The sequence below is a fragment of the Rutilus rutilus genome (genome assembly GCF_951802725.1).
Source record: "Rutilus rutilus genome assembly, chromosome: 2".
NCBI classification, from domain to species: domain Eukaryota; kingdom Metazoa; phylum Chordata; class Actinopteri; order Cypriniformes; family Leuciscidae; genus Rutilus; species Rutilus rutilus.
Window position 1 is genome coordinate 34,780,769 of NC_140210.1, and position 22,722 is coordinate 34,803,490.

Consider the following 22,722-nt stretch of genomic DNA (forward strand, 5'->3'; position numbering starts at 1 on the left):
ATAAATAAACATTAAGAGATTATTTATTTGTTATTTTCACTATCAGATCATCATCTAAACGTCCTTATTTCCATCATTATTTAGCTTCTCATTGGGTTTTAGAGGTAAAATGTTGCGTGCATGCAGGGCCGTGGGAAGAGGTTTTAAGTTGGGGGTGCTGTAGTGGGAGGTGCATTTTTTGCGCGTCAGGTGGACACCTCTTAATAATGTCTAATGTCTAAGTGTTAATAATTAACAAAGTAAACACACACTAATAAGAATGAAACATATTTATACCAATCTTGTAACCAGACTCCGTTGAACACAGCAGACACGTACAAATAGCCAAGATAGTTAAACAGCTCCAAAAGGTTGTCGCGCACAGCGGACAAGAACATCCACAAAAGCAAATATTTTTAACAGCACATATAAGCCTAAACTAGCAGGCCTACTAGGCATCTGTCGGTGTCGGGATGCTTTCCTGTATTCTCTGGACTTCCGTCGTGCTCTTTTTAGAAGCTGGTGTACCAAAAAAAAATCCAAAATTCTTTTCTGTGCCATTTTGATATCTAGATACCTTCATGTTTTTTTAATTATTATTTTTATACCTTCACTGTTGCAACGTCTTCGCCTTGACGTTCAACGTGAGGTCAGTTGACAATGATGCATTCTGGCTGACCCCCCAGGGCGAGTTTTTCAAGGAAACCGTTATTTAGAATGTGTCACTTTATGGTTTCCATGGTGACGCGTCATTGCTTGTCACGTGACACCGCAACAACAACAGAGCTGAATGAATGATGATATGCTTTTATGTCATTTTTCCTTTTTATTCAAAATATTCACAAATTTTTTAGATATGGCATTAAATATCTGATATTCCGATTGTCAAATATATGCAAGTGTTAGTGTTTTGTTGTTTAAACACCTTTATAACGATCGCGTTAGTTGAGCTGTATGCGCGATGGGCGACGGCATCTTAGTTTGTGCCGCAGACGCAGTTCAGAGAATCGGATCTGTTGGATTTACCACATGTGAATTCATCCACTTCTCCCGAAATACATAAAACTAAGTGGCTGGTGAACTGGGAGAAGAATAGAGTAAACTTTAAAGTTACTTTCACAATGTGTATCTGATATGAATAAAACAACGTGTCTAATTATAATGGAAAGGATTATTATTGCCTCTTCCTTTGACATCCGTGTGTATTTTACAAACTCTAAATGTATTGTGTTTTTTTTAGTACTTATATGTCTGAAACCTAAAATAAACATTATGTGGTTGAAAACACTGAAAAGTTGTGATATATGACAGCTCTGAGCGCGCCTGTCTCTGGCTCAGCGCCAGCCAACAAGCGAAAGCACATTTGAATTTAGCAGTTGATCACGTCATGCACTGGGACCAGCCTAGACTGATAACACCGGTGTGATCGTACGTACGTGCGAAAGGGTCAATAATTATTTAGTTGTACTCAAAACCTCCTCGTGCATAAACTTCTTAGGTTAATAACAAACAGGAAAAAATAAAAAAAAAATTTTAATACGTTTATTTATTTGCATCTGTCAGAGAGTGCTGTAATGTCTGCATTTTCCAACGGGGGTGCTGCAGCACATGCAGCACCCCTACTTCCCACGGCCATGCGTGCATGTGCTCTTGGCTTGTGTGTTGTTACGGTATAGTTCTAATTCATTGGCTGAATCACATGGCAATGACTAGAGCTGGAGTAATGAGCGGCTACGAGCTCAAAGATCCGCTGTTTAGCCTACATCGCAGAGCCTCACAATACAACCGACCATGAGATCGAATTGTGGATAATTCATTTTCCCAACATCGATCGCCTTGGATTTATCGATCCTTGTCTCTCATACGGTAAGATCGGCAGTTTTAATGCGCATTTGAATTGAACTAATGTGTAAAACAGAGCTCCTCATTGAAACCATCAAGTGTAAATACTGCGTATTATTTAAACATATTCAAAGGCAAATGAATCGCGTTTGTTTAGTTCACTGTGATGTCCCATTTCTGTCGTCGGGTTTTGTTTATGTTGTTACGCCATATGCTGCAGTAACGGGACACTGCCACCAGACTGCATTACGCCTGCTTTTCGACAGACTCGAATAATTCCAATAATTCTCACAAAACCACACCATATTTTGATTAAATGTGTAAAATGGTCACTGCAAATACTTATACCACTGTTTACACTGTCCTAGAAAACAATTAAGGGGTCTCTTTGCACAGCTTTACTTGTCTGGTAAAAGCGAGGAAATGCCTTTGCTGCAATACCGTTGTGTAGCTAACGTACTTGTTTATAAAGCGTATATAAATGATCATTCAATGCTAAACAAATCTTTATGAGCATTCATATTTCCATAGCATTTAGTATAGTTTTATATTTTAATTGCTGACACAATCAAAAGAACCGTTTTTTTTTTTTTTTTTAAATAGGATCCTGGTTCTATCAATAAGATCCATTTCATTCTGCTATTTCTCTTATAATGTGTAATAAAGTAAGTTACTGATCACAGGGGCCTTATCTCAGATGAGTTTCAGATGACTCTAATTGAGGTTCTGTTTCTCTTTCACGAGGGTAATCATCACATGGGTACGGTGAATCCCCTATGAAATCTCAATTAGATTACCATCTAACTACTGTCACATGCAAAGCTTCAGTGTACAATCCTTTTTTTGGATCAAAATTAGGAAAAGCACAAGCTACCCTATTAAATAAGTAGCCGCTATGCCCAATAATGGCCTTTATTTTCATTGTCACACTGTAAGCACACTCATCATTTGCAAGATATGGAAGTGCTTATCTCTCAGTTACTTACATTTTTGTACTGTTAACATTGTATTGCTTATTGTTGAGATTTGTATGCATTATTTCAGGCTACCATGGGAAGCCTCTTCCGAAGTGAGGAGATGTGTCTGGTCCAGCTTTTCCTCCAGGCAGGTTCGGCTTACAACTGCGTCAGTGAGCTTGGGGAGTTGGGCTTAGTCGAATTCAGAGATGTGAGTTTAATGGATACATTATAGCATTCAAAAGTTTGAGGTCAGTAAGATATCTTTTTAATCAATACTTTTAATCAGCTAGGATGCGTTAAATTAATCAAAAGTAAATTTACATTGTTACAAAAGATTTCTATTTTAAATAAATGCTGAACTTTATTTTCATCAAAGAATCCTGAAAAAAAGGTCAAGGTTTCCACAAAAATATTAAGCAGTACAAATGTTTCAACTTCGTAATAGAATTTCACAGTATTACAAACTCTTTATCCCTCTTGTTCTGTCTCTCTTTAACCCAATTTTCTCAGTTGAACCCAAATGTGAATGCCTTTCAGAGGAAGTTTGTTTCCGAAGTGAGAAGATGCGAGGAGCTGGAGAAAACTTTCAGTATGTAACCAGTAAATATTTACCTTTCAGTGACCAGCTACCCCTACAGCAAGTATTATATAGTTATTTCAGTCACTTTTTTATTTTAAGGCACTCTCATTATCTATCAAAGAGTTGTAGCATAATCTTTGTAGCCTGATTGTGTTCATTCTCAACACGTTTCCCCTACCCTTATTCCTTAGAATACCTGGAGCAAGAGATCAGTCGTTCTCTCTATCCTCCTCTGAAAGGGCTTCTACCCACGGTCACGCCAATCCCATCAGCCCCACAGCCAAGAGAGCTGCTCTCCATTGAGGAGGAGAGCGAGAGACTTGCCAGAGAACTCAAAGAGGTGAGAGAAGGAAAGAGAAATAGGCTTAGAAATCATGAATATCTTGTGTTCCATGATAAACATTTAGTGCAAGTGGTGATCTTGACCCAGTTTGCATTTAGGTGTCAAGGAACAGGGATAGTCTACATAACCAGCTGATCCAGCTCAGCCAGTACAGAGGGGTCCTGAAGCAGAGCATTTTACTACCAACCTCACTGGTATAAAAAAAATCCAGCTTTTAGCATGCTTACCTCCAAGAGATCTCTCTCAGATATTCACCAAACCTTCTCAATGTCTTTAAAGGTTCCACCTCCAACTCTTGAGACCACAGCGCTATTGGACAGCAGACAAGATATGCGCTTGAGGTGAGGACAATATCCATCTAAAGGTGCAGTCACATTTACTGTTGCTCGGTATAATTTCTTGAGCGAAATCCAGTCATTTCAATAGGAATCCGCATGTTTAAGAATTTCACGCAAGGGTGATTAATTTCCCCATGCAGATTTCACTCGCGTTTAAGTTGGTCTCGTGAACTCAAAAAGCTGTTTGGTTTAAAAGTGAGTTGTGCTTTATACATCTCTACACTATTGACTGAAGACACTGGACCATTTTTTTGCCCTCAAATTTTTGCTGAAATATCACTAATGTGACCACATCTTAACATAGCTATCATTATTATAGTGATGCCTGTCTTAGCAATCTAGTCAGAGATGAAAATGTAAATGTTAAGGCAGTGTTTCCTAATATTCTTGGAGGCACACAAGGATTTTGGATGTCTCCCTAATCTGACTAATATATTTCTGGTCTTGGAGTCTGTACCAATGAGCTGATGAGTTGAATCAGGTGTGTTTGATTAGGAAGAGTTCGAAAATGTGGAGTGTAATGGTGCCTTCACGTGCTATGGTAATTATGGTAAATACCAAAAGCCGACATGGAAAATGCACATGAACACCCCCTCATGTGGTATTTTCCACTGGGCAACTCGTAGAATATTTTGATGCACGAGTTGCCGAGATGAGATAACCTTTGACCTTTTCAAAATGGCGGAGAGCAACGTAAGAGTTGTGAACATAGACAGGGTTGTGAATACTGTTAGCGGATAGTTTTTGTAGCCTATACAATGCTGTGTCATTAACGATTGTAATATAATGCGTTAACACCCAATTTTCAACTTCACCACAATTTCATTGGTTCATATTTAATCATTTTATGTCATGTTTTTTTTTTATTTATTATTAATTATGTTTTAATCATCAGAAAGCACCACATTTACGTTTTTTTTTTTTTTGTAAAGAAAAAAAAGATACTCTACTGACACAGACCTTGCGGGTACTACATTACGACAACAAAAGCACTTGAACACAACACACTGGTAAATACCAGTTCACAAGTGGAAAATATCATCTTTTCCATAGCACGTGAAGGCAGCATTAGTGTGCCTCCAGGAACAAGGTTGGGAAACACTGTGTGTTAAGGCGCGGTCTTATTAGCAAAATTTTGCACACAAAAAAGGTCCACTGTATTGTAAATAGCCTAGGGATTTATGAAGCACTGCTTGTACAGAAGTCACTTTCAAACAAGTGGCTTTCTGTTGGTCAGCGCAGCGAAGTTGGGTGACCAACTTAAACATGAGTGAAATCTGAGTGGGGACCTTTTTCGTCCTCACAAGAAACACCCAAATACATGGATTGCTATTGGAATTACTGCATTTTATCCCAGTGGAATTTTATCAAACGACAGTAAATGTGACTGGAGTAAAGTGACATGACATTAGTGAAATTTAGTTTCGCTTTCAAAACAAGTAGCTTTCTGCTGGTCAGTGCGGCAAATTTGCGTGAACATGAACGAAATCTGCACGGGGAAATCGAGTGGATTCCACTTAAAATGACTAGAATTTGCCTGCAAAATTTCACAGACCAACGTTAATGTGAGCGCATCTTTTGGGAATAAGTTGTAATATTATTTCCACATTTCAAATGTGAACACATATGTAACAAGACACTAAAGTTATTCACATTTTTCCTACAAAGCTTTGTCGCTGGTGTGGTTCATCCATGGAAGGTTCCATCGTTTGAGAGACTGCTATGGCGGGCCTGTCGTGGTTATATCATTGTAGACTTCTGGGAGATGGAGGAGAGGCTGGAAGTGCCAGACACTGTAAGAGAGTGTTACATTAAAATAAATCAGATAACTCATTTTGATGAAAATGTCAATTGGCCATACACATGATATGTTTTTCCTGCTCACAGGGAGAGATGGTTCAGTGGACTGTCTTTGTGATCTCTTTTTGGGGAGAGCAGATTGGACAGAAAGTAAAGAAGATCTGTGATTGGTACATTCATAGCTTATATATAAATTTAATTATAGCTTACTATAGCACACTTTCATATCATCACATTATTCTTATTTCAGTAACCCCCATCCCCCCATCCCCATCTTTTCCATTTATACATGAGTAATATCTATTCTGGATCTCTCTATTCATAGTTTCCACACTCACACCTTTGTGTATCCAGAGGACTTGGAGGAGAGAGAAGTAATACTTCAGGGGCTGGAAAGCAGGATAGTAGATATCAAAACGGTGACTGAAATGTTCCTTTTATCCTTTTATTTTGTATAATTACATTCTCTTTGAAATAAGAGAATACAGTGTAAAGTATTTAGAACGTTCATACTTAAAATGTATGAACTTCATTACATTAGATAACAAAATATCAAGTGGTACTAATTTTAAAGAAAATGGTACAAGCATACATTTTTTAAACAAAACATTGCACATTATAAGTTAACTTATCTTTCATAATCTGATGTATTTCCAAGTGAAACAGGATATTCAACTAGAAAAAATTATTATACACTACCATTCAGCAAGGATGCATTTAATTGATCCAAAGTAACAGTTAAGACTTTTACATTATTACAAAAAAAAAAAGTATATATTTCAATGGTTTCCATAAAAATATTAAGCAGCACAGCTGTGTCCAACATTGCTAATGATAAGAAATGTTTCTTGAGCAGCAAATCAGCATATATAAATGATTTCTGAAGGATCATGTGACACTAAAGAGTTGAATAATGGCTGCTGAAAATTCAGCTTTGCATCACAGGAATAAATAGCATTTAAAAATGTATTAAAATAGAAAACAGTTTTATTATTTCACAATATTACTGTATTTTTGATCAAATAAATACAGCCTTATAAGAGACTTACACAAACATTAAAAAAACTTAAATAAAACTGACGAATCGTGCACAGTACGTTCTTAAAAAAAGTAAAGAAATAATGGTTATACTTTAGTTTAGGATCCAATTCTAACTATTAACTAGTTGCTTATTAGCATCCATATTACTAGGATATTGGCTCTTTATTAAGTGTTATAAAGCACATATTAATGCCTTATTCTGCATGACCATATTCTACATCGCTCGATCCTACCAAATATCTAAACTTAACAACTACCTTACTAACTATTAATAAGCATTATATAGGAGTTTATTGAGGCAAAAGTTGAGAAAATAGTGAGAAATGGACCCTAATCTAAAGTGTGACCGAAATAATAATAAAATGTTGTTCAAATAGTTTCAGGTCCACTCTCTAACTTCACCTTTGTCTGTCTGCAGGTGCTGTCTCAGACGGAGCAGTATATGCAGCAGCTGCTGTCTCGCTGCGTGTGTCAGATGCCACAGTGGAAGATACGAGTGCAGAAGTGTAAAGCTGTGCAGACGGTCCTTAACCTCTGCAGCCCTTCAGTCACGGACAAGTGTCTCATCGCAGAAGCCTGGTGCCCTGTGGCCAAACTGCTTCTGCTCCAGAGCGCTCTGATAGAAGGAACGGTGAGAAATTTAGCAAATTGTTTCACACGAAATACATCACACAGATGTCAAATGTTGATTTTTAGGTATTAAAAGAAGTATTGTGGTGCACACTTTTTTAGATGGCTAAGTAATATAATAGTGGACCGAAGGTCGCTCATTCAAAGCAGTGAATCTCACAACAATAGCGTATTATTGTCTTTTTTATTTCTTAGAGAAAAAGCGGTAGCAGTGTAGACTCCTTCTACAATCGTTTACCTGCACCCACATCTCCTCCAACACTCTTTAACACCAACGCATTCACGTCCAGCTTCCAGAACATTGTGGATGCTTATGGTGTGGCCAGTTACAGAGAGGTTAATCCAGGTAACACACGCACACCGTCACGTGGACATTGTTACCTAAAGTTGCATTTAACTGAGTATTATTGTTGTTGGTAGAAAGGTCCATCTGAGAGAGGTTGTTGCTTGAGATGTGTGTGTGTGTGTGTGTGTGTGTTCCCTTCTCAGCTGTGTACACCATCATTACTTTTCCCTTCCTGTTTGCGGTGATGTTTGGAGATGTTGGTCATGGTTTACTCATGACAATGGCTGCCCTGTGGATGGTTCTGGAGGAGAGAGACCCTAAGATGAGGAATAGCACTAATGAGGTTTCTTTAATTTTACACAGTACATATCATAATCTTTACAGCTGCCATCAAGACTGAAAAAGGCATTTAAATAGAACATACTATACGAATCTCTTTATTTTAAAGAACTTTCTAGGTTCTTTCAGCTTTGAGATTTTACACTACTGTTCAAAAGTTAGTATTGTGCTCACCAAGGCTGCATTTATTTGATCAAAACTACAGTAAAAACAGTAATATTCTGAAATATTATTACAATTTAAGATAATGTTCACAAATCATTCTAATATGTAGATTTAGTGCTTAAGAAACTTCTCTTGTTATCATTACTACAGTTGTGCTGCTTTGATATATATATTTTTTTTTTTTGATGAATAGAAAGTTAAAAAGAAGAGCATTAAATTAAATTAAACATAAAAAAAAAAATTGTAACATTATAAATGTCTTTACTGTCACTTTTAATAATTTGAATGCATCTTTGCTGTACAAAAGTCTTAAATTTAAACAAAATAATTCTTATTGACCCCAAAATTTAAACAGTAGTGTATCCGTCTGCCTAATTTTTCTTCTTCATTTTCTGTAATGTACTTTAGGTTTGTACAGAACTAGTTTGTTAGTTTTTTCTGTGCGTCTCTTTTAGATTTGGCGTATGATGTTTGGTGGGAGGTATCTGATCCTTCTGATGGGGTTGTTCTCCATCTATACTGGTGCTGTTTATAATGAGTGCTTCAGTAAGGGACTCAGTCCTCTTTCCTCTGGCTGGCACCTCAAACCCATGATTCAGCACTATAACTGGAGGTACACACACACTATTACATCCTAGGCAAAGGTTAAATATAAGGTACATTTTAACTAAAAGATTTAACTGCTCTAAGGACAAGGGTATCTTTCAATAATGGTGGACATGTTCAATAGCTTTTTTTGTAGAGAAAGACTATACTGGCTTAGTTCCTTGTTAGTCAGTTTCCTAATTCATTATTTACTCGCACTAATGTCGTTCCAAACCCATAAGACCATCTGTCAATCCACTGAAAGTCCTCTCAACCAAAATAGTTAATAAAAGCATTAAGACATAAAGAACTTCCATTTACTATATTTGATGAGCTCTAGGTATGTCTTGATCACCACAAAAATACATAGAGTACATCAAACCACAGAAGAACCAAGAGAGAATGTGGAAATATTTGTCAGGAAGTTCAGGATTTCCTTCCCTTTATAAGGTGGTCAATGAAAGGAATCAGACTCTTTACTAGAGTGATAAGGTGCGGTCACATTTATCATTGTTCTGCGAATTTTCACGGGCAAAATCCAGTCATTTCAATAGTTCTGTCATGACAACTCTCTGAGTGTTTGTCTGGTATGGTAATGGATATGACAATGTTGATATGTTCGGTCTTGGCGGAGTAGATCTGCTACGCTGCTGCTGCAGAGCAAGTACAGGACTTGCTACTGCCAATATATACATGACAAGCTACTACAAGCAAGTAAGACATGCTGCTGCTGTACAATATAGCGTACATGAATTACCCGTAGCAGATCTAAACAGGTGGAGCTAGGGAAGGTGGAGGGTTTCTTAAATGTGATAAATGCCCCTTTTCACAGAATGTGTCTGTGAAATTTCAGCTCAAAATACCCCCCAGATCTAGCCTGACGTCGTCATACTCAATTCTAGTCAGAATGTGAGTCTGATACTTTTCCATAGAGATTTGATTATGGGGCGTGTCTCAACCAAACCAGGAAAAAAAAAAACTCTGCACTCAATTGGATAGACCTACAACCAATCAGAGCAACGGAGTAAATGACGCATGTTCTTCATTCATATTTTCAACCAACAAAATGTCGCGGCTCTCTGTTCCTCTTTTAAAATGAATGCGCTGTCGATATAACAGACGCGATGGCGGAATCTACACATGATGTTTCATAAACAAAGTTCGGGAGGAGCACGTACAAATAATCAATCCAATATAAACTTGTCATCAAACAATACCATGTCTAACGTTACCCTATCTATCAGCATGAGGAAGCATATTCACTCTGTCAACTTACCTAACACTCCTTGACAGTTTTTCAGCATCCCTCCACCACCCCGAATCCTCACTCTTGTCTTGTTCTCTCACAACCAGGAATACGGGGGAGCATGGCTACCGAGCCCACAGCCCTCTCCTCGGACAGCACGTCATATACGCATTTATTCTATCGACTTATTTGTGTGAAATCTTATAAACGCATTTATTCTATCTGACTTATTTGTAAATGTGAACTCGTGAAATCTCAATTCTCCAGCAGCAGTCGTCTTTGTTGTAAACTAATTCAAATCAAGCGCTCTTTGGTGACGTGGACGATTACGTTGCATTGCTCATCTGTCCATCATCGTATAAAGCCCGCCCTGACAATTTGATTGGTCCGAACAATTTTTGTTCGGGCATAATAGCTCCTCAACGGAGCGAGTCCAGACCGAACTTCCCGACCAAAAAATATTGTGGGCGGGGTTCGGGCTGGCACCCAGGCTACCCCAGATCATTCATTATAGCTAGTCAAAGTTGCCCCTTTTTGGGTGTGAGCAAAAACGCGACGTTTTTGTGTGTCCCTTTAAATGCAAATGAGCTGCTGCTCCCGGCTCTGTTCAGAAGGGGGCCGATCCTTTACACCAGCTGCGGATACAATAACAAAACACGCGAATCTCACTCATCCAAATCTCAGAAATATTCAGTATCAGCGAACTCATTGGCTACTGATACAGTGAGCTGTGCTGTACAGCTCTACACATTTGACAGTAGACAATGGACCTTTTTTGTCCGTGAATTTTGCACTTTGACTCTGTGAACCTGATCAATTATCCATCATTTCAGCTTGCCTATGTGCTCTCATTTTACACTCACTTTTGTCTTCTTTCTTCTGGGCTGGTTCAGTGATGAAACTCTGAGGAGCAACCAGTACCTCACTTTGGATCCAAACGTAACTGGAGTATTCCAGGGACCATATCCGTTCGGCATTGACCCGGTAATCAAATCCCGCTTGTGTCTAGCTTACTGTGAGGTTTGGGTTTGACTGTATCTCGTTTCCTGGTTCTTAGATCTGGAGCCTTGCCAGTAACCACCTCACCTTCCTCAACTCCTATAAGATGAAGATGTCCGTCATCATCGGGGTCATCCATATGACTTTTGGAATCTGCTTATCCTTCTTCAACTACATGTGAGTCATAAAGTAGGATTCATTTTGGTCTACCATTACTTGCTTTATACTTCTGATCTATTCTGGTTTTATGTGGATTCCTTTATGTTTTCTTATCCTTTTAATGTGACACTTTCTCCTCAGGTACACAGGGGATGTGAGCAGCATGTTTCTGGTGTTGATTCCAGAGCTAGTGTTCATGCTGTGTCTTTTTGGGTACCTTGTCTTCATGGTGGTGTTTAAATGGATTGCGTTTGGACCTCAGGATTCAGACCGCGCTCCCAGCATCCTGATCCACTTCATTGACATGTTTGTGTTTGGTGAGAACCCAGACAACCCACCACTTTATCCAGGACAGGTGAGATTCATTCAGTATACACTGATTCTTGTAACATGTTTTATATCGTACTACAGTTTTACTGCTGTGACAAATACATACACATCCTGTCCCTCTGTTTAGGTGACAGTGCAGAGAGTATTATTGTGTTTGGCACTGCTAGCAGTTCCGGTGCTGTTACTTGGAAAACCGCTTTACCTGTACTTCAAGCACAGGAATAACAGGAGAACGGTAAGCAGAGGTGAAATTAGGCTGTTCTGGCGTCTTTGATGTAAGAAAAAAAATATTTTAAAGAATTTAATACTTTGGCTTAATAGAGTGACTTATTTGACAGGTAACTTTGTTGACAACTTCACCATTTTGACTCTTAATTTTAATGCCAGGCTTTGTCTGACCAACCACGTTCTTTTCTTGATCTGGTTAATCTCAAATTTGAATAAATATGTGAATTGAAATCATAAAAATAGAGCAAACTATAATAACGTACCATACAATGTAACGGAGTTGACGGTCCATTAATATACTCTCTGGCAATTGGTTATTTAAGATGAAATACTGAAAAAAATGTACAGGGGTTTTACAATGTTGTGTTCAAAATGTCCACCTCAAAAGAAAATAACCATATGACTTTGGTCATGTGGTGTTGTGGTAAACCATTTTTAGTTGCAGGGGGTTGCAGACACTGCAAAAACTATAATCAAGGCAAATTCAAACAAACTTAAACATAGGGTGCAAAAAATATTTGTGAGATTATGCTTTCCATTAATGGATAAAATATGATTTTTGTAAAGAAAATTGTGAAATGTACCCTAAATTGTATCATATTAGAATGATGTCTGAAGGATCATGTGACTTGTGATTCATGAATAAATTACCTTTTAAAATATATTTATAGAAAACATTTATCTTAAATTGTAATAATATTTTACTGTATTTTTGAACAATAATTTGATCAAATGCAGCCTGGTTGAGCATAAGTCTCTTATTCTTTCAAAAAAAAAAAATCTTACCAATTACGAACTTTTAACGGTAGTGTAAATAAAAAGGAAAAAATCAGGTTGGTCTAGCAGCTTATGCATGAGCATATTCTGGTGCAAAAAAAGACCAGGTGATGTACTTACTAATGAGGCATGTGGCTCTTTTACCTGAAATGTGAGTGTTCTTGCAGTTTCTCCCATACTGTGTCTGATGAAAGGTCTTGACCCTGTTTTTCAGTTACAGGAGGAGCAGCACCCCCTAGTCACAGACACCAGCTCTATAAACGCTCAACTGGGAGACCTAGAGGGAGGAGGGGGAACAGAGGAACAGGTCAGAAAAATTAAATATCATAACATCATTCCTCAAATGAAGCTAAGCATTAGAAGTGTCAAAGAACTGATATTCTGCTCAATCAGAATGTAAATGTGTGCCTTGAAATGCAACGCAAGTCGCTTTGGATAAAAGCGTCTGCCAAATAAATATATGTAAATGTAAAGAGAGAGGTGAAAGAGTAACATTCCGGTAGATTCAGAGTTGAAAGCATTCATTTTCCATTCCTCTATAGCAGAACTACTGAAATACTGTATGCTTGTCTTTTTTAACTTTACAGGAGTTTGATTGGACAGAGGTTTTTATGCACCAGGCCATCCACACCATAGAGTACTGCCTGGGCTGCATCTCCAACACTGCATCATACCTTCGACTTTGGGCCCTCAGCCTCGCGCATGCACGTATGCAAATTCTCACAAGCATCATTACGTATTACATGTTCACTTATAGGTGAAATTGTTGTGCTTAGTTCTGTATTTGTGTGTGTTAGAGCTGTCGGAGGTTCTCTGGGTGATGGTGATGAGAATTTCACTCTCGTGGCAAGGCTATGTGGGATCAGTGGTGCTGTCAATCATCTTCTCCATCTTCGCCGTGCTCACTGTCTCTATCTTGCTCGTCATGGAGGGGCTGTCAGCCTTCCTGCATGCCCTGCGTCTGCACTGGTGAGAAAATCACTCAACAAATAAACGTAATATTGTAGTGGTTCTCAACCAGGGGGTCGGGACCCACTAGGGTCTTAAAATGATTTGAATTTAGTTTTAACAACATCTTCATTAAAATACAAAAAAAAAACAGCATTAAACTGACATTATATTTTGAGTTCATTTATTTGAATTACAACAAAAGTACCAGAGGTACATATCAGCTTAGATGGGAGGGCCTTCGAATATTGTCTTGGACAAAGGTTGAGAACCACTAAACTAGGGGTTGCACAGACTAGTCAATTAGTCTACTACGGTACCATTTCCGTGGGAGAAGCAGGCTTTGGTCCTTGAGGATTTTCCTCACCTTCCAAAGGCAGTGCTCTGTGTAAATGTCCTGAAGAGAAGGGAGTTTGGTTCCGATGATGCGTTGGGCCGATCTCACTACTCTCTGCAGGGCTTTATGATTGAGGGCCAGTGCAGTTCTCAAATCAGGCTGTGGTGCAAGATAAACACTTAGTGCAGATAAACACTTCATTTCCTAGAAAGCCATTGGTTGAGTTTCAGTGAAGAATAGTATTTAATGGAATAGATACTAATATCTAAAAAATAAGTACTAGTAGCCTGAAAATAGATACTAATACGTATTAAGAATTAAATGTTAAAACGGCTTGCCATAGGTGTAGTGTTGTGTGGTAGTAGAGGATGTGACGCAGTGATTGACAAGAAGGGCACATGGTCTCAGGTCTCTCTAATTAAATTAACGTTACTGGTTAATAGCAATCCACCCCGACCTCCATTTAATAGTTGTTAATCAAGTCAATAGCCTGACTACGTCAGACTTCGTACTTCCGCTCAATTTCAGTTCGCTTCTGTTCTCAGTCTGAGATATTGACCTATCTCCCTGTTTTTCTCCGGCCTCAAAACAGCCGGCCAATCAACGAACAGAGGGTGGGCTGAGAGCCGTGCAAAGACGCTGATTGTTCCGTGGATGCGTAGATTTACTTCACATAATCTGCAATCACTGTTCACACCTGCTATAAACCATAATGATGCCAAATAAGCACATCTTCTAACACGGCAGCGAGCGTAATGTCTTGTTCCCTGCCTTTCAGGGAATCGAGGTTACGAAAGTAACCGGGGAGACGTTCCCTATCAAGGCGGAACTTCGACATTACGGATGTTGTATATGGGAACTGTATAGAATCCCGCCGTGGAGCATTAAACATACCACTTGAGACTGACAGAACCCACAACCAATAGCCACCCTTCTGGGAATGCGATCATCTGATAGGGCGAAGCTGCCCAATAGCAAGCTCATCTAGACCCTGCTAGAATTTGCATATCCCAGGCAATATAATAGGGAGAAGGTTGCACTAACAGCATATTCAGGGCAACACAACTCGATAGAGAACAAGTCAACGCATAGCGGCGACAGTGCACTAAGCATAACACAGTATACACACATGATGACTCATGAGCAATGCGCAGAGTAGAACAACTGTGAACTGTGTATAAGGGAAGCTTAACTCACCGAAAGCACTTGAGATGCTACAGAGGGTATATCCAACTTGTAAAATCTGGCGAACGTATTCTGAGAAGACCAGCCAGCCACGAGACATAAATCCTGAATAGACATACCTTTGGCCCAAGCCCATGAAGAGGCAACCGCTCTCGTCGAATGGGCCTTGATGCTAAGGGGGCATTCCTCCCCCATGCGATCGTAAGCCAAAACAATAGCGTCCATGATCCAGTGAGCAAGCCTCTGCTTCGAGACCCCCCGTCCCTTGTTACACCCGCCAAAGCACACACACAGCTGGTCCGATTGCCGAAAAAGCGGCCAAGCAAGTAATGTACGTCCAGTAGCAGTTTTAACATTAAGTGACATGGCATCTGACGCACAGAAGCCAATGGCACATGTCACTATGCGCATTGGCACATCCGGTGGCACATCCGGTCTTCATTGGCATGTGCCAGTGGATAGTGGCATGTGTCACTGACATTATTGGCATGTGCCACTGACATCGCGACACACGGACACTGACATGACACCTCACTGACACCGAGTCGCGGAACATGTCACCGTGTTGCGACACCTCCAGTAGTGACTGACAGATTAATCGAACACCTATAGCAATAGCCTAATTTTGTGATATTTAAAATATCAATTAAACGAATTAAAGTGCATTAATATTTTAATAAACGTGTTATTTGTGTCACGTCTGTATTTGATTGGTATGTGTCACTGAATGTTTTGTAATAGGAGTGCTACTTTATGTTGTTTATCTCGGAAAGTCACAAACTGCCCATTCTAGGAAAGACACGAAATAAATCAATCATGGGTCACTACAACGTATTAACAGTCGCGTCCGTTACTGTAAACCTTTATTTTTGCGTGATGCTGCACAGACACACGCGACACGCCAGTAGGTGTCAGTAGAGTGAGTGTAACACTGGCCAGCGCAAGATTCTCATCTGTGGCTTTAATATTTCAAAATAATTGTATCGAATTATGTATGTTGTAGGCTACACATTAACTTAGCGATGTTATAAATCATATTTTTTGACAGCATAAAGCAAATTGTTATGCAAGTGGCATATAACACAATCCATTGGCACATCTCACGTTTTAGTGACACATGCCAATATCCACTGGCACATGCCAGTTGGCCTGTGTCACTAAAACTGACATGTCTCTTTATGTTGTGGCCCCTCCAGTAGTGACACCTGCAGCTGTCTGCCGGAGTATAATGTAGATTGTGTACCATATGCACATCGTTAATTTGTAGAACAAAAATGTATTTTATTTATTGAATAATTCCATACAATTATTTTTTAAATATTAAAGGTAGGTTACTGAGGAAGGTCCTGCGCGACCGAACGTTTGTTGCACTGAGCACTTTTTTTGCACTTAGTTTGATACATAGCCTAACAAACATATGATTTTTAATAATTCATTTTTTTTTACACTTTTTGGAAGGACTTGAAATATTTAAGCCACAGATGAGAATCTTGCGCTGGCCAGTGTTACACTCACTTATACTGACACTGGCGTGCGTCTGTGCAGCATCACGCAAAAATAAAGGTTTACAGTAACGCGACTGTTAATGCGTTATTCTTAGTGACCCATGATAGATTTAATTACACAAAACATTCAGTGACACATACCAATCAAATACAGACGTGACACAAATAACACGTTTTTATTAAAATATTAAAGCACTTTAATTCGTTTAATTGATATTAAATATCACAAAATTAGGCTATTTATTTAGGATTTTGTGGCACAATTACGTCAGTTGGCTATAGGTGTTCGATTAATCTGTCAGTCACTACTGGAGGTGTCGCAACACGGTGACATGTTCCGCGACTCGGTGTCAGTGAGGTGTCATGTCAGTGTCCGTGTGTCGCGATGTCAGTGGCACATGCCAATAATGTCAGTGACACATGCCACTATCCACTGGCACATGCCAATGAAGACCGGATGTGCCACCGGATGTGCCAATGCGCATAGTGACATGTGCCATTGGCTTCTGTGCGTCAGATGCCATGTCACTTAATGTTAATACCGCCTCTCTGTACGTCCGTAAAGCTCTGAACGGGCAAACAGAACTCTGAGTATCAGCGTCACGTGAGGCTGACGGCTCAGCAGATAAGGCAGGCAGGGAAACAGTCTGCGCTCTGAACGGGGTATTGAGCGACTTAGGGACATACTCTGGTTTCGGTCGAAGAGTAACATTACAGTCTCCCAGTCCAAAGCGAATGCAGTCATCGTTTATCGAGAATGCCTGTAAGTCACCGACCCGCTTCGCCGAAGCGAGAAGTAGAGCCGTTTTCATGGAAAGCTCCTTGATCGCGATCGAGGCTAGGGGCTCGAACGGAGGAAGAGACAAAGCCTTCAAAACCAAAGCCAAATCCCACGGCGGCACCGAAGGCAGTCGCGCGGGGAATAATCTCCTAGCTCCCTTAAGGAAACCAATCACCGATGCATGCTTACCGATCGACTGTCCGTCGACCAGGGAGCGAAACGCTGCAATAGCAGCCACATACACCTTCAGAGTGGACGGTGAACTCCCGCTATCCATTCTGTGCTGAAGAAGGCTCGCATCCTCACCGAATCCAAACATACCCCCAAAAATGTAGTGGTTTGACTCGGTGTGAGCACACTCTTCGGGACGTTTACCCGCATTCCAAGCGTATTCAGGTGGCGAAGCAGAGCTTCCACATGACCGAGCAGCATTTCTTTCAAATGAGTGAGAATCAGCCAGTCATCCAGGTAGTTTAGAATGCGCATTCCGCTCGACCTGAGGGGAGAAAGCGCCGCATCTACACATTTCGAAAATGTGCGGGGGGCTAGAGCCAGTCCAAACGGAAGCACCGAATACTGGTACGCGGTGTTCTCGAACGCGAATCTTAGGAAACGTCTGTGACGCTTCACTATTTGGATATGAAAGTACGCATCCTTTAAGTTCACTGAAGCGAACCAGTGCCTGGGACGAACCTGTGCCAGGATCTGCTTCAGCGTCGTCATCCTGAATGCGCGCTTGTGGAGCGCTCTGTTGACAGGTCTCAGATCGAGTATAGGACGGAGACCTCCTCCTTTCTTCGGCACTACAAAGTAGCGGCTGTAGAAACCGCTTTCCCTCTCGTTCGGGGAAACCGGTTCTATCGCTCCTTTCTCGAGCAAGCCACAAACTTCCTGTCTCAAGACGTGAGCGTTTTGGGGCAAAGTCAATGACGGAATCACGCCGAGGAAGCGGGGTGGTCTGCGTTTGAACTGAAGTGTATACCCGTGCCGAATTATGTTCATTACCCACGGTGAAATGCCCGGAATAGCCGCCCACGCGGCTTGAAAGTGACTCAACGGGCGCATTTCTAGACCTGTGGTCATCGCCGCTGCCGGTGGGCTGTGAATGGTTGTGGACCTCTCGCATCCGCGAGGTGGCCTTATAGATATGAACCGTGACCCTGTGCTGCTCGTGGGCAGGACGGGAAACACGTTGTGAGGTGCAAGAGGGGGAAAGAGCTCTTTTTGTGAAGTGGTAGCATGCTTTATTGAACATTTCTCGTTTTTTGAACAGCAAACAACATTGACAACATTTAAACACTCGTCGCTCAGCGAGGAACTCTGAGGGACGTGGTACATGAGAGCACGGCGCTTGGGGGCAGGCCCTCCCTGGCACTCTCTCTCCCTCTTGCCCGGGCTGTCAGGATGACTGCTTGGGAGCAGAGGGGGGCGCGCTGACCTTCCCTCTGCGCGGACTCCTCCGCTGGTTCAGCCTCTTTCTCCCGGGCCCCTGCCACTGCCCGCTCCGTCCCGCGTGAGCATCCGGTTCGGCGCTGGGTGCCCCTGGCTGACTGGTTGGGGGTTGTGGGCGACGCGAGGCAGACGATGAATGGGAGCGATGCTGAGGTGGCGCTGCCCGGCACGGGATGGCGTGGCTCATAGCCTTCGCGCGCTTTTGGGTTTCGGAGTAGCGCTCCGTCACCTTCTCCACGGCGTCCCCGAAAATGCGTTCAGCAGTGTCTTCCTGTCTGCTTCCTTCACGTCAGAGAGGGTGAGCCACAGGTGTCTGTGGAGGACCACGAGAAAGCCCATCGAGCAGCTGACAGCCTGAGCGGAGCGTTTGGTCGCCATCAGGGCGAGGTCCGTCGCCGAGCGGAGGTCTCGGATGACGCCAGCGTCGACTGAGGCGGCGCCATCGAGAGACTTCAGCAGTTTAGCCTGCAGGACTTGGAGGATGGCCATCGCGTGGAGGGCGGACACCGCTTCTCCTGCCGCTCCGTAGGCCTTGTCAGCCTGATGGGCCGTGAATCTGCAGGGTTTAGACGGCAGATGGCGGTCCGAGCCCAGAGCAGGCGTCGACGGGCAGAGATGGGCGGCGACGGTCTCCTCCACGGGAGGCATGTGCAGATATTCATGTGCCTCCGCGTCGTCAACGTGGGCGAACATGGCCTGGGTAGAGGCGAGGTTGCGCGCCGACTGGGGCGCAGCCCACGACTTTACCACGTGGTCGTGCACGTCCGGGAAGAAGGGGGTTCCCCTCTTCGATGCGGCCTGACGGCGGCTCGAGTTGAGGAACCACGAATCGAGCTTACTCTTGGTAGGCTCATCCGGAGCGCTCCAGGAGAGGTCCAGCTCAGACACGGCCTTACTGAGGATCCTGAAGATCTTACTGAGGATCCTGGAGGTCTGCAGGGCTCTCCTCTGGCTTGGCGGATTCAGATCCCCAGTCTTTCTCCGAAGCCGACAGGGACATCGAGTCGTCTTCCACGCTCGCTCCAAAAGAGATGAAGTCCGCGACTTTGCGAGGGGGGTGGAAGGAAGCGTCCAGGAAGCTTACCGCGTCCCGTTCTCTGTCCCCGGGGGTGGCGGGACCCACTGCTGCTGCACGAGCTACGTCTCGTCTGGCCTTGAGTGCTCTCACGGGCATATCTGCGCAGAGATCGCACGCGAGGTCGTCCGAGAGAGCTGACTCGGTGTGAGCCAGGCCCATGCAGGCGATGCAAAAAAGGTGCGTGTCGGGCTGCGCGATGGGGCCCGAGCACAAATTGCAGATGGTCGCCATCGGATGCTGAAGACAGTAACGTATCTTCGGTGCACCTTCAACGACGGCAAGGTTGATTTTCTAGTCGATAGTTTATAGCAGCACACTTGATTTGAGCATGAAGAGAGAGATTCTGATGCAATTGGCGCGTTCATGCAATTTATACTGCCAGGTGGTCTTGTCAGTATTTGCATATTTTGCGTCAATTGGGTTACCCCATAAGATTTCAGCAGAAGTGAAAGAAGGGAGGAAGTTCCCATATACGACATCCATGTCGAAGTTCTAGGGAACCACGTAGCAAAGATGACACTGCACCGACAGACAAGACAGAACAGATTATTTTGATGTGAAACAAAGTCTCAGCTTTCAAATTCTGTTAGTTATGAAATTCAAACAATAAATACCGGTTTGGTGCTAGTGTGATATCAATGTAGCGCCTCAGTTCAAGCTTTACTACTCTTAACAGATCTTTACTACTAGTTAATAGTAAATAAACACGAATGAACGTCAGTCGGTATGTTGAAAGATACAGTACAACTCATGTAATCAATCGCTCAATCAGTGTTTCAACTGCAGTAAAAGGTCAATATTACAGCTTGTAAACAGTGCCACCTAATGAAAGCCCCAGCATGTTAATTAGCTAGGTAAACTAACTATGGGATTATTTTGCTAAATATATGCACTATATTACATATTTATATTTTTACTCATATCATATTCGAACAAGGCAATTAAATCCGACCTGAAACTGCATGATCCTTGTGTTGTCTTGATTTAAACATTTCAAATGATAAACTCTGGTTTCTGCCATGCGAACATGAAAGTTATATTTCAAATTAAGCTAATATCACACAACAAAACAAAAACTCTAGTTGTGTTCATTTTTGGAGGTGTGTGTGCAGTTGACAGAGAGAGAGAGAGAGAGAGAGAGAGAGAAAGAAATTAAATTAATTTGGAGTACAAATTTACATTTAATTTCCCGTTTGATGCAGGGTGGAGTTTCAGAACAAATTCTACAGCGGATCTGGATACAAGTTCAACCCTTTCTCCTTTGCCACAATTCAGCATCTAGAGGAAATGTAAATATTCCCTGTAAAAATGGTTTTATACTTAATTTTTGAACTGAATGTATTATCGCATAAATAATAAAAGGTGATTTTAACTCACTAAAACGAAAATTCTGTCATCTACTCACCCTCATGTTGTTCCAAATCTGTATTCCTTTGTTTTGTGGAAAACAAAATTAGATGTTTGGAAGAATGTTCACTGGACTCTAATTTGAATTCTTGGGTGAAATAATTTTGCTCGTCATGATCATGATTTATGAATTACAAACTGCACAATAATACTAATAAAGGTTTTTGTAACTAAGAAATTACATTATTCACATTTCTCAAGATCGTGGTTATTCACAACCCCTTCACATCAAGTTTTACCTTTTTTCTTTGTCTAAATGCAAAAGAAAACTCCAGAATAAAGTAAAACAAATGCACTCTTGCCTGTGAAGGTGCTGTGCAGAGTTAACATTAAGACATTAGGAGAATCCTATTGAGGAAAAAGTTGAAGCAAATATTTAAAATCTGTACATGCTCACTGAGAAAAGAAAGATTAAATCAGGGTTCGTACGGTCATGAAAAACCTTGAAAAATCATGGAATTTTAAAATGGCAATTTTCAGGCCTGGAAAAGTTTTGGAAAATGAATAAACTCAGAAAGTTTTGGAAAAGTCATGGAAATTTGTTTTTCAAAACATCTGTGTTCTTGAATTTGTTTAATTAATATTATTGGTGAAACAAATTGCAATACTTTTTTCTTTAGGGTGATCAGTCGAATCACGTGACTCACTTGCGGCGGATTTTGATTGTAGGTGGGCCTCCAGAAAACAAGATGGGCCAAAAGAAATGGGTTCCCCTTCATGTCCGTTTCAGCGCTTTTCTGCGGCACTGAGGACAGCGACTAAGTAGCCATACCTGTGTGGCTCTTGTGTCGCTGTCCTCAGCTCAGTGCTTCAAATGAAGATAAGCTGCTTTGCGTTTTCATATTAGCTTTAGCTACCGTCTGTATGCGCCTTTCCATAACAGATTTGAGCAAAACTTTTTTTCCTTCTAAATATCGATAAATAACTATTGCAAAATGACGGCGTTTCCATTAACCGATGTTAAGCGACTAAAACTTTATTTTTTCCTCTCGCGATCAGTCATTCCAAAAAGCATGGCAACGGAGGACTTTAGTAGGTTTATATCTCAGCCACCGGCCTACAAATTATTATTATTAATGGAAGGAGACGTGTCTTATCCAAGCATTAATGTCAGGGAAAGACCCTTTTATGCGAACGGCACATATAGTATATAGTAGCCTATATATATAGTTTATTTTATGAATTTAATAAAGAACCCTGGCTGTCATGTATTCTTTCTGTCCAAAAGGTCCGTGTTCTTTTGTGTCCACTCGTTTTTCCTTTAACCCCCAAATGAAAAACGAAAAATGAAGAGTTGTTGTAAGTAGGCTATTTTTAAAACGCAAAGTTGAACACCAACATTTGAATTTGAACTGTAGGCTACACCAAATACTGCGCGGAAAAAAAAAAAATATATATCGACG

The 22,722-nt window shown here is 41.2% G+C and overlaps 1 protein-coding gene across 2 annotated transcripts; it reads left to right on the forward strand.

Moving 5' to 3' along the window:
* Window positions 1-1,625: 1,625 nt before the first annotated feature.
* Window positions 1,626-21,491, forward strand: tcirg1a (T cell immune regulator 1, ATPase H+ transporting V0 subunit a3a). 2 transcript variants are annotated; one of them, XM_084389467.1, is made up of 21 exons: window positions 1,626-1,845; window positions 2,866-2,988; window positions 3,291-3,369; window positions 3,552-3,700; window positions 3,802-3,897; window positions 3,983-4,044; window positions 5,710-5,836; window positions 5,929-6,011; window positions 6,167-6,260; window positions 7,301-7,513; window positions 7,708-7,858; window positions 8,002-8,141; window positions 8,758-8,915; window positions 11,027-11,117; window positions 11,191-11,309; window positions 11,433-11,646; window positions 11,749-11,856; window positions 12,841-12,933; window positions 13,214-13,334; window positions 13,424-13,595; window positions 21,115-21,491. In XM_084389467.1, exons 2-21 carry the CDS (start codon window positions 2,872-2,874, stop codon window positions 21,203-21,205), a joined length of 2,478 nt encoding a protein of 825 aa, XP_084245593.1. In that variant the 5' UTR covers window positions 1,626-1,845; window positions 2,866-2,871; the 3' UTR covers window positions 21,206-21,491. The 2 variants fall into 2 exon arrangements, with proteins under 2 accessions (XP_084245593.1, XP_084245594.1); XM_084389468.1 differs by having other exon boundaries at window positions 1,672-1,845; window positions 3,318-3,369.
* The last annotated feature ends 1,231 nt before the right edge of the window (window positions 21,492-22,722 follow it).

Coding starts and splice junctions, on each gene's coding strand:
- tcirg1a (XM_084389467.1), top strand. CDS start 2,872: ATGGGAAGCCTCTTCCGAAGTGAGGAGATGTGTCTGGTCCAGCTTTTC. Junction 4,045..5,709: donor AGACAAGATATGCGCTTGAG/GTGAGGACAATA, acceptor TTTCCTACAAAG/CTTTGTCGCTGGTGTGGTTC. Junction 13,596..21,114: donor CATGCCCTGCGTCTGCACTG/GTGAGAAAATCA, acceptor CGTTTGATGCAG/GGTGGAGTTTCAGAACAAAT.